This window comes from Drosophila elegans, unplaced genomic scaffold (assembly GCF_018152505.1).
Source record: "Drosophila elegans isolate 14027-0461.03 unplaced genomic scaffold, ASM1815250v1 contig_814, whole genome shotgun sequence".
Classification (NCBI taxonomy): Eukaryota; Metazoa; Arthropoda; class Insecta; order Diptera; family Drosophilidae; genus Drosophila; species Drosophila elegans.
The window spans coordinates 2018833-2036307 of NW_024546167.1; the positions used below are offsets into that span (position 1 = coordinate 2018833).

The 17475-nt window shown below is 35.5% G+C and overlaps 1 protein-coding gene and 1 non-coding gene across 4 annotated transcripts in view; one reads left to right on the forward strand and one right to left on the reverse strand.

The window, feature by feature from the left end:
- The window catches only part of LOC108141773 (neurogenic protein mastermind), a 91835-nt gene that overhangs the window by 63559 nt on the left and 10801 nt on the right, over positions 1 to 17475 (forward strand). For all 3 annotated transcript variants that reach the window (XM_017265273.2, XM_017265275.1, XM_041710242.1), the window contains 2 exons: positions 13130 to 13799; positions 14626 to 14787. In XM_017265273.2, coding sequence (XP_017120762.1) covers positions 13130 to 13799; positions 14626 to 14787 — 832 coding nt within the window. The remainder of the gene's footprint in view (positions 1 to 13129; positions 13800 to 14625; positions 14788 to 17475) is intronic.
- On the reverse strand, positions 16138 to 16211 carry Trnat-agu. Its single transcript has one exon. It is a non-coding gene; the product is annotated as a tRNA-Thr (tRNA).

The window sequence follows — 17475 nt, forward strand, 5'->3', positions numbered from 1 at the left end:
AATAAGTACTAAATCTGTGCTGATCGTATCATTAAGCAATGTTTTCATTTATTTGATTACAGCAAAAAACTTTTTGATAGACAGAAAACAACATTTGGTTTTAAAGACTAAACGAAAGATTGGTTTTGAAAACTAGTTTCGTTTTACGGAAGTTAAGGAATTCGTAAAAGTTTTTGTATTTCTTTTAAACGTATTAACAATATAGATAGTGAAGTAGTTTTGCATAAATTATTCTCTTTTATAATTTTGCTGTATTATTTTCTAAATTCATTAATCATAAGCCCATGAGTTTGCAACGATTAATGATTAGTATGAAAGTTAAGCTTTAAAATCGCCGATGGCACAGTTATCGATAGCTGAGGAACTAAGAACTTAAGATTGCGATCCCTTCTCGCACCCTCGTCGTTCCATCGGCATTATAATGGCTGAGCTTCTGATCGACAGCGACGGTGGCCTTTGGAATCGGTAGACAAAAGGGCTCACTGCTCATTGCTAACAAAGGACGTCGGGCTAAAAAGCGGAGGTAGCTGGTTAAAATAAAAATAAATAAAAATAAAAAACAGGAGAGCAGCGAGCACCGTAATAGACCTACAAACCTACAGCTAAAGAGTAAAGCAAACGAGGCAGACAACTCTCCTCACCTTTCCACAGGTAAATCCAGTTTGAAAACAAAAAGCCGCAGCCAACACACAGCCAGTTTAAAGCTGCCTCTCAGACGGCCGGTAAAGGGTTAAGAGGGGCTAAAAGGGTTAACAGGGGGGGCGGACAGGGCGCTCTCTGCATACAACAAAAAACAAAAAACAGAAAATGGTAAAAATAAAAAATAAAAAATCTCAGCCGACTCTGTTTGTTTGTCGTCCGCCGCCCGCCCACCTTATTCCCCTTTTGGACCAGCTCCTCCCCTTTTTTTCTCTCAGTGCTCTGTGCGTTGGTGCAGCGCTCTGTAATTAATTTGGCAGCTATACACACACACACAACACACACACACACACACATCGCACAGAAAGAGAATTTTTAAAACCGGCGCAATATCGAATTACCATTGACGGACAACGTCGACAGACGTGCCAACGCATACAGGGTGTGCTCCTACGTAAATTTCTCTCAGTGTTCACCGAAGAACTTAATTTTTATTAGCTATAGAACAAACGGAAAAGCTAGGTAGAGAAAACTATGTTTTCAACAACTTCAATTTGATTAACATTTTTTCTTTGGCCTACCTACGTATGTGCTGTTGAAATTATAGTAGAAGAACAATGTTAGTTACTAAAAAAATAAAAAAAAAAATTATTTACCGTAATGGTTACCTCCTAAAAAATAAAAATAGTATAAAAATTGTAATATTGTTTAAGTTTTTGGTGTGCCAATAATTCTAAAGAAGTCACTTTTTAATATATGAGTAAATTATAGCACAACAATTGAGAAAATGATGTTCTATAATGAAAATTTGTCAGATTTCCTTTAATTTTAAGAGCAATTTTACACATAAATGTGCTGCTTCTTTAGTGTGAAGGGCTTAATTCATAGTTCAGATTTAAGAAAGTCTAAACAACTTTTTATTTGTACTTAAATTTGCATTGTTATTGTTTTCTCTGTATATTTAACTTTGTCAGGTGGGCCGCAGCTTAACCCAAGCTAAGAGCGTAGGCAGCTTTCCGAAACTGGTAAACAGATCATAATTAAAATTAAGCAACAACAGAAAAAAAGTGCCAAAAAAATTATAAACTTTTTCAAGACATAGTTTTGTAGTGTATGTGTAGGTTGATGTAAAGCGGACTCGAGGGGCATTTTTGGGGGGCAGCCCTAGGATTGGAGCTCTGTCCAACTTAATTACTTTGCTGGCTGCTCGCCCGACATCGCTGCTCAGCTTACAAACAAAACAGAAATGGAATGAATTAAAGAGTGAGCTGGAGTGGAGGGAGCGGGGAGGCAAGGAGGCGAGCTGAGCGGCAGAAGAAATCCATTTAATTAAATTTGCATGAGCACAACAACGCAACACAAACGCAAACACAAACACAAATACAAATGCACATGCAAACAACGGACCGGCAAACCTGCGAATGCAATCTGAGCGACGGCGTCAATGCCAGTTCCTGTCAAACTGTGACAGGCGACTGAGCGGCGGAAAAGGGTTAAGGATGCGCGGCCAGAAAGAGAATATGGTAATGATGATGACCAGCCAGTTGCAGTCGAAAATTAAGTGATTTTTATTGGTGGTGTCTGTCGAGCCGAAAGAATCGGAATTAATTATACTACAAAGCAAACATGACCGAAATAATTTCACACAAAAAAAGGCAAGACATTTTTTTTTTTTGCTTCGCGTTTGTTTATGTTTTAAGCTTGTGGGGCAATCGTTAAAATTTTAACCATAGATAAATTTTCTGTGGACAATTGTTTTTATAATTGTTTTAACTTTTCCTTGTAAATTAATGTAAATATACCAATGTATGAGGACAAACACGAATCGGAGCTTAAATTCAATATTCTACTTATTATGTTTTTAAAATTTAGAAAAAACAAGAAATAAAATAAAATTGCAGTTTAAAGCAAATTTTGATCTTATTAATACTTGCATTTTAATCGAAACAAGCCATATAGTCTTAATAAAAATTGTAACTTAATGTTTCAATATAATATCAATTTTAATCGGAAAAAATTATATAACAACAAGATGTTACCAAGTGATTGTCAGGACATAATAAAGATTAATAAGTATGTTCATATCCTGATTCTCTTGACATCAACAAAATCATTTTCGATTCAAGTGTATTGTTTTTATCCTGCATCTGTTGGCATCAATACTTTCAATTAGTTACATCCTTCTTTGTAACTCTTGGCTCTACACTGCTTTCATGTAATTGTTTACAATCCCCAACTTTTGTTGTCCGATTGAATTCCATATCAAATGCCACAAGCCAGTCCCATCAAAACTACTCGGTCCGAGCAAATAGAAGACCTGCCACAATATGATGGCTCTTCAATAACTGGACTTATTGCACCTGCCACAGCCATCAAGTCAAACAAATGTCAGAAACTGTGAAGCCAATACGAGATTTTGTGTGTGCCAGTCTATAGAAGTAGTGTTTTTTTGTGGATAAAGCCAGAGCTCGACTGATAATGGAAGTACTCCTGTACCCATCATCTGCCCCATCTCAAAGTTTTCGCCTACCATTATCGGTCAGCAAGACAAACAGACACAGCAGGAAGCCGCATGAGCGGAAAATTGGAAAAACTCTGGAAAAATACTGAGCACGGGACAGGCGAAAAAAAAAAAACGGGTGGAAAATGTTGGGGAAAGAGGAAAATGGAATAAAATGCTTGCTGACTGGCAATGTAAAGTGAAAAGCATACAAAACGCCGGGCAATTGCGGTGGGCGGAGGATATATGGGGGGTGTGGCATATAGAGTGAAATGTTAGACAAAGTGGCAGCACATACACACCTCCACACACACACACACACACACACACCGACTCGTATGCAAATCAGTTTTTGCCGCTGTAAACTTATACTTTTGTGCAAACAACAAACGAAGGCAACGTCAGAGTTTCCAGAGTTTGTCACATGAAGACGCACAATTACACGAGGGGGGGGCTCAAAAGGATATGCCATGGCTACAATGATGGCCATGGGTGGCGATAGGTTGGGGAAAAGGGGGACGGCTCGTGGAACAATTGCAGCCGTCGCCGTCGCCGTCGTGGAAACTGTGACAATGTTCAGTCGTGTGTGTAAACAATTGTAATCCGGTAGAAAAATCACAAGCACCCCATCAGCCAAAGGACAAAAACACACGTTGGCAAAGCCCATACCCAGGTTCAGATTTAGGTCCTGAACTAGGACTTTAGGCCTACCTATGAGCGAGTATCTAGACAACCAAAGTGGCCCTAATGGTAGGGGTAAACCCAGACAAAAGTGTAATACGATATTGGAAACTTAATTGTAAAATAAATCTTCTGGAAATATCACTTTTCGATATAATGTCTAATACAATAGGCAAAGCTATCAAAACCATAAAATGTATCCAACATTTTTAGAAATTTAAAAATGTTTTTGATTTTAATAACAAAGTACAGTTCGTTTCTCATTCCCAATAATAACTTAATTATCTATTTTATTTTCGACAGGACCATTTCTTTGTTAAACGCTGAAGAGTAATTTCTTGCTTTATGCTCTTTATAAAAATCTATTACTAAATCTATTCCCTAAATATAAAATAATTTCGTCACTTACGGTTTGAATAACTGGTGCTAAAGCATTTTTATATTATCTTATTTAATTATTTATATTTTTGTTACTAAAACAAACCACAGAATATAAAAATTTCAATTGAAACCTTGCCAATTGTTTTATGACTTATAAATATTAATAAAATTATTGTCCTAAATCTAGCTTATCTTGAAGCTTTATAAACCCTTTTCCACATGTGCTTATCGTGTTTCCCTCTTTCTGATTGCAGGTGAGTAATGCACGTGATTAAAAAGCGCACGCAATTAAAGAAATACTGTAGGCGAAAACTCTGGGAAATATCCAGAAAACATCAGGGTTACGGTTCACCTTAGTCCACGTCGTTAAAACTCTTGCCTGCGACATGTAAACAAAATGCAAAGTGCGCAAAGCCAGCAACAAAAGTCGAAAAAACAATCAATCCAACAACAGCACTGTGAAGGTTAGCTTTATACATTTTATTTACTCATAAATTAAATTTTTGCAGTCTGGCAGAGATTTCATTGAAACGCAGCCAAGACAGGCCGAACAAGGTAGAGGAAATCAACTTGAGAGATTGCTCAAAGATTAAACACACTTGCACATATTTGATTTTAAAGTGCGTTCGCAGATGTGCGACAGCCGAAGGTTTTAATTAAATTATTTGACACATCGTAAGTCAATCCGGCTGGGAATTCCAAAAACGTGACGTGACTCATTGTGCTTATAAGTTTCATAAATTTAGATCAGATTTATATCTGACTAATGTTTTTATTTCATAATAAAAAAATCGTCAAAATCTCAATGATGTGCGGAATATGACTACTGCTTTTGATTATAAACATTTGAAATAAATGTTAAACCACTCAAAGTACAAATTAAATATTAACGTATATAAAATTTTTCGATTTTTTTCAAAGGGTTTTTTTAAGGAGCTATTACTCACCCATCAATATTTGGGATACTCTTAAGATATGTCTATAAAGCTAACACAAGTTTATATTTAATATTTTGTAAGCTTACTAGCTTATTGAACGTCTTTAAACTCAAGAAGTTTCAAATTAAATGTAAAGTTCATTAAGAACATACAAATTAAAGTAACAAAGCATAAAAAAAATCCTTCCAATTCAAATTATGGTAAGCATATTTTATATATTTCCCCATAACTCTGTACATTTACCACAACGGCCATAAATCTTTGGGATACTACCGAAAAAATGTTGTACTTAACTGATTCTATACGATTGCATACAAATGCGCTGATTATTCGAATGGCATCGTCTATATGCATATGTCCGAAATGTCAGCACGTGCAGCAATGCACTTGGCCATTGCCACCAGAGAATGCAGAGGGCAGAACACTAACCAAACCCATTTTAAATTCTTTGGGACTTGTCTCAGTCCTAGCCCAGATATCAGAGTTCAGGGAGCGAGAGATATAGCTTCAGTTACATAAATAGGACTGAGCGTAAGGCAGTTGCGGCTTAAACAGCTGTTTCAGCTGCTCATGAGCTAACCTTACACACAAACGTAAACAAGTGGCGGCGTGGGGAGAAAAACAACAAGAGCAACTGCGACTGCAAAATGCTAAATCGACTCTGACCCACTGACATTATTTCACCGACATAGACGGCAACAACAAAAACAATAAACAACTGAGCAGTGTGCATTCAGCTCGTCGGCAGGTGAAACACTCGAAAAGCGTGCAAAATGTGCCGGAAAGAGAGACTTCTGGTCTATAGGGTCGATTCGGGGGGAAGGCCGTTTGTTCGTCCGCTCACTCATTAGATGTTATCATCCATAGATTGCCGTAGTTACTGTCTATTGAATCATTCAGTTACAGTTCTGATATAATAGACCTGCGCTCTGCACCGTTCAGATCAAACAAATTGCCTGGGAAGTGAAATGGTGAAGCAATCAAGTCGTGATTACAGTCTAAGTGAAATGGCTTTCGTAATGTACACAATTTTACCTATTAGAGCAACTGTATTATTATTGGTATTCTTTGAATTACTTAATTGGAGACTAAAGGATGTACAAATATTTTTTACTTAATAAATATAGATACAGATTATGAAAGTTATTACAGACTGAATATTTTAATAGGTAAACAATGTTTAAAAAACATTTAATTTAATTAAACAAAGGGATATTTTATAGCTTTTGAAAAATCACTTATAACTAATTAATGTAAATCTTTGAAATGAATTATAAACAAGACTATTTGATAAATTATCTCGTGCTAAAAACATAAATTTAAACACCCATAATTATGTCAAACGAGTATTTACCAATAATTTAACAATTATCTAAAAATTCTTCTTCAACTTTAATTAATTGAAACGTTTAATATTCCAACTATTTTCATTACACAAATTGGTTCGCCTTTCACAAAGTTATTAAGCAGTGTTTGCAGTGTTATTTTGATGGCGCTGAATGGAAAGTGAAAACTGTCAATGCCTGAGTTGGCAATTAGTCAGTGAAAGTGTAGCAGATGGCACGAGTCTTTCTCCCCCCTTTCTCGTGGTGCTCTTTTTATGGGGCAATTAAAGTGGCTAAACGCACAAAACACGAAAGACATAATAAAAAATAAATAAAAATAATTTAAGTATGTGTCACATAAATCAATGCCAATTAATTGTTTCGCCCGATTGAAACTGATTCATGAAGTCAAAATGAATTGCTTAACTGAAAACTAAAAAAAAAAACTTGAATCTAATTTTAAAAATTTATAAAATAAATTTAGTATTCTCGAAACATTTTTATGTCCTAATTGGGCACTTAATTTATGTATCGCAGCTTTATTTCCAAGATTAAAAATATTATGGAAATAATTATAAGCTTCCATCAAACAAAATAGACTACGGCGACTGGCCACACAAAACCTGAATCATGCAATTTATCAAATATCAACTTGACTATGCTTTTTTTTTGCAACAAAGTATATAGAGAGAAATATATATAAAAAAATCAGCAAGCAGCCGCAACAATAACAACAACAACGGCGAGCGGCAATCGAAATACACTTGAACGTGAGTGAAACAAAATTCATGACCCACTTTATAAAACGCTTTTTCTTTCATCCATGACCCACTTTATTATTTGTAGCAATGACTGTAGCCGAGAGCGACCCACAAACAGAAAAACAGAGGGACTGAGAGCATTCTGTCTCTCGGCGAGGAGAGACATGCCAGTCGGACCGAACATATGTTTTATTCACACAATTAGTTTGCTAAAAATGCAGGCTTACCCACACAAATTCGGAAAATACAAAAGCAGCTGAGCAAATGAGGTTTCCGAGAGGCAGTCGAGGGGTGGCGATGTCAGCTAGACGAGACTAGACTCAGTTAACCCGGCTTAAACAAGTGCACAGGTCTCTGGTTATGGCGAATAGCAGCCGAGACAGCTGAGACAGCTGAGACAAGTCAACAAAAGCTCTCACGAAAACATAAGGCGAGTTTAATTAAAGTAGATTCTGTGGGTTAAAAATGAGTTAAGATTTATCTAAATTGTCATAAAAGAAAACTAAGAACTAGTCAAATGTATAGATTATTTGATATGGCTAAGTCATAATGTTCCACTAGAAAACTAAGAACTAGTCAAATGTAAAGATTATTTGATATGGCCAAGCTAGGTCTATGAGTTCTGTGAAGTTTAAAACTCAAATTTGGATAAATAACAAAGGCTTAAGCTAAACAATATCAAATTATTAATGAATTTGTATTTATTTGCGTTGTGTGTATCAAATAAAATTAAATAATGTTTTAATTAAAGTAAGTTAGATAAAAATAATTCAGTTAAATTTCTAAAAAGTTATAAAACTTGAACTATCTCAGTTTAATATGTCTAGAGGAATACTATAATTGGTTAAGCCAGATTGTTTTTTTGTTTAAAATGCAGTGTAAGCTTCAAATAGTTGTTTATAGCGCCTAACAAACACCTTTGGGAATTCCCCAAGAAAGTTGACCTTACATAAAACCTTACCCGCATATTCGGTTTTGACAGTATGAATCAGCATATTTGAGCAAGTTGCCCTTTAAATTCCATAGAAACTCCGCTCGGCAGGCACAAATAAACAAACGATAAATATTAACAAAATGGATTTGTTGTTTTGGGTGATATCAATTCGCGATTGATGTCAAGGATAATGTTGAATTTGCGGAAGTGAGTCAAAAGGTGACTCAGCCATAAAACGTTTAAAATAAAGAACATATAAAAGTCTAACAAAAATCATTTAATAAAATAACTTTCAAGTTAAGTAATAAATCATTTGTAATTGTAATTTGTAATTTGTAATGTTAAATGTTTTGAATTTAAATTGATATTTAATTTTTGCAGATAATTTCTTTCTTCAATTTCAACTTTGTACGAAATTAATTCACAATTTCACACCAGTATATTGCTTATCTGTGCCGAAAAAAGCTTATTGAAATCTAGAAAAAAAATCCCTATCGGATATTTAAACACAGGTTTATTTATCTTTTCAATATTCTGACCGCAGACAAAAATTTTAATTGCATACATAGCTTTTTTTCATTTTTTACAATTTAAGCATAGTCCGAATTCAATTCCAAATTCCAAGTTTGAGGCGACAAGCTGAACATCACGTAGACCTTCCAAAAGCCACCAAAATCAAACTGATTTTTTGAGCTTTGCCCTCGAGGCTTGTTTCGCACTTTCTTTGCTTCCCTGCCTCATTGGCCAACGGTGCGTATGAGTGATGCGATTTTGAATTGCACAGCATACACTCCATAAAAATCATCATTATCATCACGTGAGTCGTGACTCAATTTGTCTAAGCTCTCGCCTACATAGGTGGAAATAAAAGCTCGAATAAAGCTAAAACCAAAATCCAAAACTCTTGACATAACAAAACAACATTAAATATAATGAGTAATTTGTTTTCTCTATACATTTTTTTGATTCTGTATGCGTTTCGATGTCGACTAACCGTCGAGAGCTGTGATTCATGTGAAATGGAACGACCTTGCCGGTGGGTTTATGTCTCCATTGGAATGTAAATTCATCACCAAAGAGTTTAAAAGCAGAGGTAGGGAGAAATCATTACCAGAACATTCGGGGAATTGTTGCTGCTGACAGGTTGTTATATGAATTCATGGGAATTTTATTGACAGCAGCGATCAAACAGGGCCCCAACGCTTATTTCACCATTATGTAATTTACTGAATCAATTTGTTTTTCTTTATTTACTATAGTTTTTTATATTGTTAAACAAAAATCCAATATTCAAATGAGAATAAAAAATTATAAAGTAATGTTTACAATTAAAATGTATTTGTTTAATAAACAAAATATTTATGTTATTAAGTAGTTATTAGGTAGTTAAGAAACTCAATAAATCAGTTGTCAGGAAAACTTTCAAAAAGCTAGCCCAAATAAAATATTCTCTCTTTCGACCTTAAATAATTCGCGGAATAATACATTTAAAATAATTATTTCGCCTTGATAAATTGTCGCTCATTCACTTTTCATTAAGGTCTCTGTTATACCATCCACTCAGCCAAACAGCCAATTTCCCGACGATCAAAAAAACACTTTTCATTGTCATTTTAAGACAAAATGTTTGTTTTGTTTTGGGGCGAAAGTTTTGTCTCTTCCTGTCTCTTTTCTCTCTCTACGCTCTGCATATATTTGGTTGTTTGTCTATAAATACTATGACGATAAAATGGCGAAAATAGCAAAACAGTGAGGCAGATTGAATGCCCAAGCGGCAAAGTGCAAATTGATAAGCCCAACAAAAAGAAAAAAAATGGAAAAACAACGGAGCCAACGGCAATAGCGCAAATAAGTCAACTGACTTACTGCATTAATTGTAATTTAATTAATTTACGCTGTTCGCCTCTGTTTTGCTCTTTTTTCTGGCTGCCTTAATTAAGCGCGTCAATCATACGCCCTGTGTGGCAGGCAGGCGGAGAGTGATAGAGAATAGAGTGAGAATGTGGCCGATGTGGATGCGGATGATTATGATCATAGCGGGCTGCCACATTTAAGTGTCGCCCTGTCAAAATAGCCAACAACAAGCAGAAGCAGCAGCGCTAAGAATTCGCACAATTATTGCGCTTGTCAAGTGGGAAGAAGAGGCAAAAAAATCCGCGAAGAGGAGCGGACTGGTTGGGTACGTCACTCATTTTGGCGCCCAACGGTCCGGTCATCACAGCTCGCCCAATTTTTTCTAAGAATGCGGTTTGCAGTTTTTTATTTACTGATGTTAAAAAAAAATGGGCTTTTCTTATTTATGCAGAACAAAAATCCCAAACTTGAAAAAGGCAAAAAAAATACATTTCTATGAAAATATTTTTTATATTTTCTGAACACTTTTGATGTTAGCTTTTAAGTCTTTACACAAAAATTGATTCTTTTCCCATTCCCGTTTCACTTACTATACATATGTTTTAGAAACTTTATTTTTATCACCAATAAAAAATATTTTATTGATATAGCATTTTTAATCTACTTGAATCAGTGTGAAAAAAGCTTACGTGTTGCAGCTAGAAAATAAACATTAAAGAAACATGCTTTAATAAATTTCATTGATTCCTTTGTTTGTCCAATTTTGGATTGTGTTGATAGCAGCATTTTGCCACCAACGACGAAGAGTTCGTTTAAAAATATATTAAGATGAGTCTAGAAACATTTAAGAAGATAGTTGTAGTGATTCCATCTCTGGCCAAGATAATGGTGAAGTTTAGGCACTTCATTCATCTGGATTTTCCGCTTAATTCAAACGTTATCTAAAGAACTTTTTGTAAAAACACGTTTTAGTAAAATATAAATGAGTATAAATACATTATTAAAATACAACAAATATTTTACGAGTGTATTTTGCGCATTGGCTTCCGAAACTACCTCGAAATTCAGGTTTCTTTTGCTTATTTTTTCCTTCTGTGCGCTGATTGCATCTCCCCATCATGTCCAGTTGTCTGTAATTATTTTGTGGCAGTTCTCTGTTCTTACCCGCTCCCTCAATCTCTGGGGTTCTCTTCATTATGCATATAATGTAATTAAAAAAGAAGCAGACACTGCACCGGGTGGTCCTCAATTTGGACTGACGGTTTTTTACGCTCAACTGGTTGACCGAATCTCAGAGTTGAATGCGGTCCAAAAAGAGGGGAAAACAAAAAATATAGTTTTGTGGAATCGAATTGTTAAACTTCGTTACCCGGAACAATAGTTCAGAAAACCAGAAATGTAATTTATTCGGCTCTTTAAGCAAGTGAAGTAAACAATTAATCAGATAACCAAATGAAAAATTAAATAAAATATTAGGAAGAGATGGGACAAAACACCAAAGCAACAACAAGAGTAATGGGCACTTCATGTCCGTGTTTTAAACTGGCTTCGGGATCCAACCCAGACCTAAGCTGACAACATTAATTTGACTCACGTTGCGGTGGCAACCCAAAAGCTGAAGTCGGGGTCATCAACTCCCCAAAACACTTGTTAAAATCCCGGCTAACAAATGATTAAGTTTTTGCGGAAAACAAGGAGCATAACTCAACATCCTTTGAAGTGGGCTACAGCTCTACAAAATGAAGATGTCACATTCCACAGGAAAACCGTATGTTTTTCGGGGAATGGGAATGGAATGCTGCCGTAAAAATAGTTGAGATTGCCAAGGGAATCCTCAACGCTAAAGACACAAAGAATAAACTGATTTTAAAATATAAGCATTGATGAAAACATTTTGAACTATAGAATATTAATCTGTATAAAAAATGTGGAAACCCATTTTAAATTAGTTTTCAAAAAACGTTTGCCAATTTATATGATGGCAATGCGTTACTGTGTTTGTTGTTTTTATTTAAGTATTTTGTTAAAATAGGCTCTTTCCGATTGATATATCGTGGTAATATCTTTTCCTAATGCGCAATTTTATACGAGTATTATATCACATAAAATTAAACGCCTATTCACGCCACCAACCACCAAGCTCAAAGCCTAACCACACAAACAGCTAATTGTTGTCGGTGCCTCTTGCGCTGCTCAAATGCAAATTAATTAGGCAATAAGGCGTAATTGAGGCAGCACATTTACCAAAATAATTTCAGTCAAATATGTAGAAAACAGAATAGAAGGCACAGGAAATTTTACAATGTGATAAGAATACGAGGCCAAGCCACAAAACCAAAGACTAAACCCAGAGCCAAGGCCATCAGACAATGGTTCGTTCACCAATTACGGACTATCTACATTATTTTTGGTTGTTCTTTGATTTTTATAAAAAAATATATATATTTAAATATAAATATTTAATACAAGTCTGATTACAATTAAGATCTCCGAATCTATTAAAGATTAAGAAAGTGTATTAGTGATCCAACACATTTGTTTAAAGCCTAAGCAATGCAAAGTTCAACTCATGAAAACATCGAAATACTGCAAGGTTTCCAGAAAATTTAAAATTTGAAATCATAACATAAATATTGTTTTTAGTTTATTTATTTATTTTGAATAAATAATTTAAATGTTTACAAATTTATATTTGCACTTGGTATAACCAACAGTACGAAAGATAAATTAAAATATTTTTTTTTGGGAAACGTCTTAAAATTTTATTTAAATTCAAGAAGAACTTTAAACGTTTTAAGATCTGTGAATCTGTTAAAGTTTGATAAATAATAAAATTGTTTTGAGCAAGAGCAATGCAAAATTCTGCAGAAGGTTCAGGCATACCGAAATTGGACGAAGATTGAAAATTAGACAGACAATTGATTCTAATTGAATTAATTAACTTACAAATTTATTAAAATTGGAAATAATAAACATTTTAAAAGAAGAATTTGAATATTTTCGTTTTATTTTAAGGAATAATCTGCATTAAATTGCTTCTTCCAAAAGCAATTAAAATTTAAACAAAACAAAAACCTTTCGCTAATTTTGAGTTTTCCTTTTTTTTTTTCTTGCAGGCTTAGCCCAAGTGACTTACCAGATCATTGGGCCTCAGGTACATCAAATCCAGCGACCTCAACCAGCAGCAGCGGCAGCATCAGCGCCAGCGGCAGCAACATCAGCAGCAGCAACAGTAGCAACAGCAAGTACAACAGCGGCAACATATCGGTCTGCAACCTGCCGCGCTCTTCGCCGGCCGCTGCCACAGCAGCCGTTACATTATCGTCCGCCGGCGGCGGCATTGGCAGCAACTTGTTGAGCGGATTGCATCACGGACTGGCGCCCGGAACGCATCCATTGCAGCGCGCGACGGCAGCCAGCGGAGGCGGGGCTGGTGCTGGGGGCGTGGCAGGCGCCTCGACAGCAGCGGCGCTTACACTCCAACAGCAGCATCACCAGCAGCACCACCAGCAGCACCAGCAGCAGCAGCAACAACAGCACCAACAACAGCAGCAGCAACAATTGGCCTACCAGCAACACCAGCAACTGCAGCAACAAATCAATTCGCAGCGATCTATTCAAAATAAAGCGGCGGCCGCTGCTGCCGCACAAACGGCTAATATTGCAGCTGCACTGCAGCGATCTGCCATTATGAATGCAGTGGCATCGCCGATCTCAGCCAACTCTGCCAACTCAGCGACGTCCGGCCGAAAGATACGACGCAAGACGGATTCAAAGGTCAATCTGGTAAGTTTCGGCCGGTAAAGTTAACTCATTAAATATCAAAGAACTCCCGCAAGCCACATTTTTAAAAACGTTCCCTGGTAGTTTTAAAAAAATTGCAAAGGTAATTGGTCCATATCGTTCAAATGTCTAAATAGAATTTAGTTTACAGAGAAGTGACGCAAGACGGTCGTATTAGTTTTAAACAGGAAATTTCCCTTTCTAAGTGCTCTAAAAATGTAAAATAAATACTCCAAAAAAAATATATTATAATATGTGTTTTAAATAAAACTTTCAAAATTTACAATCATATAAAATACAATATTGTTTCTATATGTCAATTTTGCACTACCTTCTTTTGACTGTCTTATTACAAAGTAATATTGATGAAACAATCTTCTTGAAATCAAATACTATGTGAAATTATATATATATAATAAGTGGTGTTGCGAGACCGTTAAAAATCCAGTTAATACTCAAAGTATAAATCAATCTTTAAAATTAAAAAAGAGAAATATAACTACATATTTTGTGGTTCTTGTTTTTGAAATATTCTTAAAAAACAGCTAAATTTCTCAATTGCACTATATAAACTAATTTTGATGAAATAATGTTGCTCGCCATTTATAACATAATTTATTATACGCATAAAATTTGACATGGCACCAATTTATGCCATTTAAAATATTGATTATGACGATTAACTAATTAGCGTAAAAACTCGTTTATAAAGGTTGAAGAAATAAATGTTGAGCATTTACCCTCAACGGAACTAATTTAGGAGCTCATATTTTATACATTTTTAGATAAGATAGCGAAATACTAAATATTAATTTTGTGCTTTTTGCAGCCTCAATCACAAATCAACAAATGCAACAATGAGAAGCGACGTCGCGAGGCAGAGAACGGCTATATCGAGCAGCTGTCGGAGATATTAACGCTGAACAAGCGTGGTGATATGACCTCAACGAAACCGGACAAGGCGGCTATACTAAACCAAGTGGTTCGAACGGTAAGAAATCTATGGATACATATGTATGACAACCCGAGCAGTCCACCCACTCCACTCGCATTCAAGTTAATTACCGTCAAGACCCCAATGCATAAACTCATCAAACGCAACTAATAAGCACGAAACGCGTCCAACACACAATAAAAGCAATACAAGTTGTTATAACACCCTGGGAATGGCTGACTTTGGTGGACTTGGCCAGTCGATTCCACTGGCCTGTCCGGAATACCAAATGATCAATTACAACACAAAAACGCAACTGAGCGAAATTCCCCAATGTAATTTCCATGCAGTTTCCCCGCGACTTCATCTTCGTCGTCTGCTTCTTTTTTGTACAAATTGTACACAGAGAAAAAAAAACAAACACACTTTTCTGTCTAGTCATTAAATTAGTTAAATTAAAATTATTTAATTAAATTTTTCCTGCTGATCCTACAAATGGAATGTTAAAGTAAAATATATTTAAAATCTTTTATTTTTATTTAAAGAAAAAAGCATTGAATCTTTTTTCTTAAAAATGAATTATAAACTGCTTTGGATTTTGATGACTATTTTTCTCCGTGTAACCAAAAACGCGTTCCAATTAAAAAGCAATTAAAAGCTCAACCGAAAAAGAGCTTAAAAGAATTCGCAAAGGGGAATGAGCGAGGTGTAGAAACGGCGAAGAAGAGTTGGCTGACGTAATTTGACCCCCGCCGCAACACAATTTAATTAATATTTTTATTTAATTTACATAAATTTATTTATGTTTCAATAGCCCGACCCGACTGCTCCTCGACCCAACCAGCGGCTTTATGTTGTTTTAGGCGGCATTATTATTGTTGCTGCGGTATTTCTTTCTATTGGTTTCAGGTAGCCTAAGCACTTTATTATGCAAATTATTTACGAGCCAAGCGCCACGCTTTGTCGAACATCCAAAAAACCGACAAACGACAAAAAGCTAAAAACAAAAACTGAAAAAGACAGAAACCAACACAACAAATGGCTTTTTAAATGAAATGCGGCGCACAGCCAACGCCAAAATGCAAAATACATAATTTTATTTTGTAATCCAGGAGGGCGAAAACAAAACAAGTCATCGGGCAATGAAATGCAATTAAAGGGCACAACAAGCTCGCACACATGAGTTCCGCAAATGATAAATAAATTGAATTAAATGCGTTCGTGTCGTGTTAGCTTTTCCCTAATGAGAAAAGCCATCGGATGGATCGAACGGAGCTCATTACGAGCGGTAATCCAATTGACGGACCCCTTGAAATATTATTATTCACTTAGCAAAAAAGAACTAGATTAAAGGGTTGATGTAAAAAAAAAATATTTTTATAAAAAATATATATATTCCGCTTGGAAAGGCCCCGGCGAGATTCGAACTCACGATCTCCTGTTTACTAGACAGGCGCTTTAACCAACTAAGCCACGGCGCCAGTTGTCATCGCTGGTTCTACGAGTTCTATTTGTTCTATATTCTCCACTCGTTCCACCCCACTTAACTTGTCTGTTATCGCTGATTGGCCGATTGGGTTCGACGTGGTGTGTGCGGTACTATTTTTAAACCCGTCGGTTGGAAATAGCCAGAATAAAGAGCCGAATAAATTGTTAAGAAATGTGGTAAGAATAAATGGTAGAATGTTTTATGCTTTAACAAACCATTTGCCTTTTTTTGTATTACTACTATTTTTATAGCATACTTAGTAATGCAAAATCCTTTAATATTATCACCCGAATAGTGTGTTTCAAACCTATTACCATCCGGGTGGTTTCATTTCAATTGGTTTTTGGTTATTTGCATTTAAAACAAAGTAAAAACATATTAATAGATCAAACAAAATTAAAAAAAAAAAATTAAACAATGTTTTTTAAGCGTTTTATGTTTTTTGAACATGATTTCTAGGTTTAAGTCTAGAGATTTTGATAGTTTTCACTATTTTATATATATAGTTTTTTGTTTATGTACCTTAAAAAATATTTTAAAGTATCTCAAGAACACTTAAATTGTATAATTAAACCTAATGATTAATATTATTATAATATTGGTTCAATAACCAACCTGAAAATCGGAATACAAATTGCGTAGTTTTTTAAAATTGCAGGTCGACCTAGCAAATCTTCTCTGTGCCAATGATGAATCTCTAGAATCTCTAAATCTGGAAAAAATTTAAAAACTTTAAGGACACGAAAAAATGTATTACTAAGATATAACTTGAAGAATAGATTCAGATTCATATGCTTATTTGATTTTTCCCTCACACGCTGAAACCCACACATCCTTAAATACACAAAAGTATCTCGAAGACTTCCTTCCACCTCAATTAAATTGAATTTGAGCTTTTTATCCCCGGATTCAGTGCCTTAAAGCGATACGTATACGGGTGTTGACAAACCCCTTTTTTTCGGTTGCACAGCTGCTGGTTTTTATCTCTCTCTGATTTTACCTGATGTGATCATTTTGGCAGAGTCTATGGGTCACAGCGCGCCAAAAAATGAAAGATAGGGTTGACGGGGAAGGGGAGCGGAGGGCAAGAAAAAGAGATAAAGGCAGACACGTTTTGGACATTTTCGCGACTGCACGCGCGGATCGCTTTTGTTGTTGCTGCTTTATTTTTTGCAACGGCTACCGTTGCTGCTCTTGTTGTTGTTCTGTTTACTTAATCGTTTGACTGATATTTTTCGGAGTGCCTTCACCCCAAC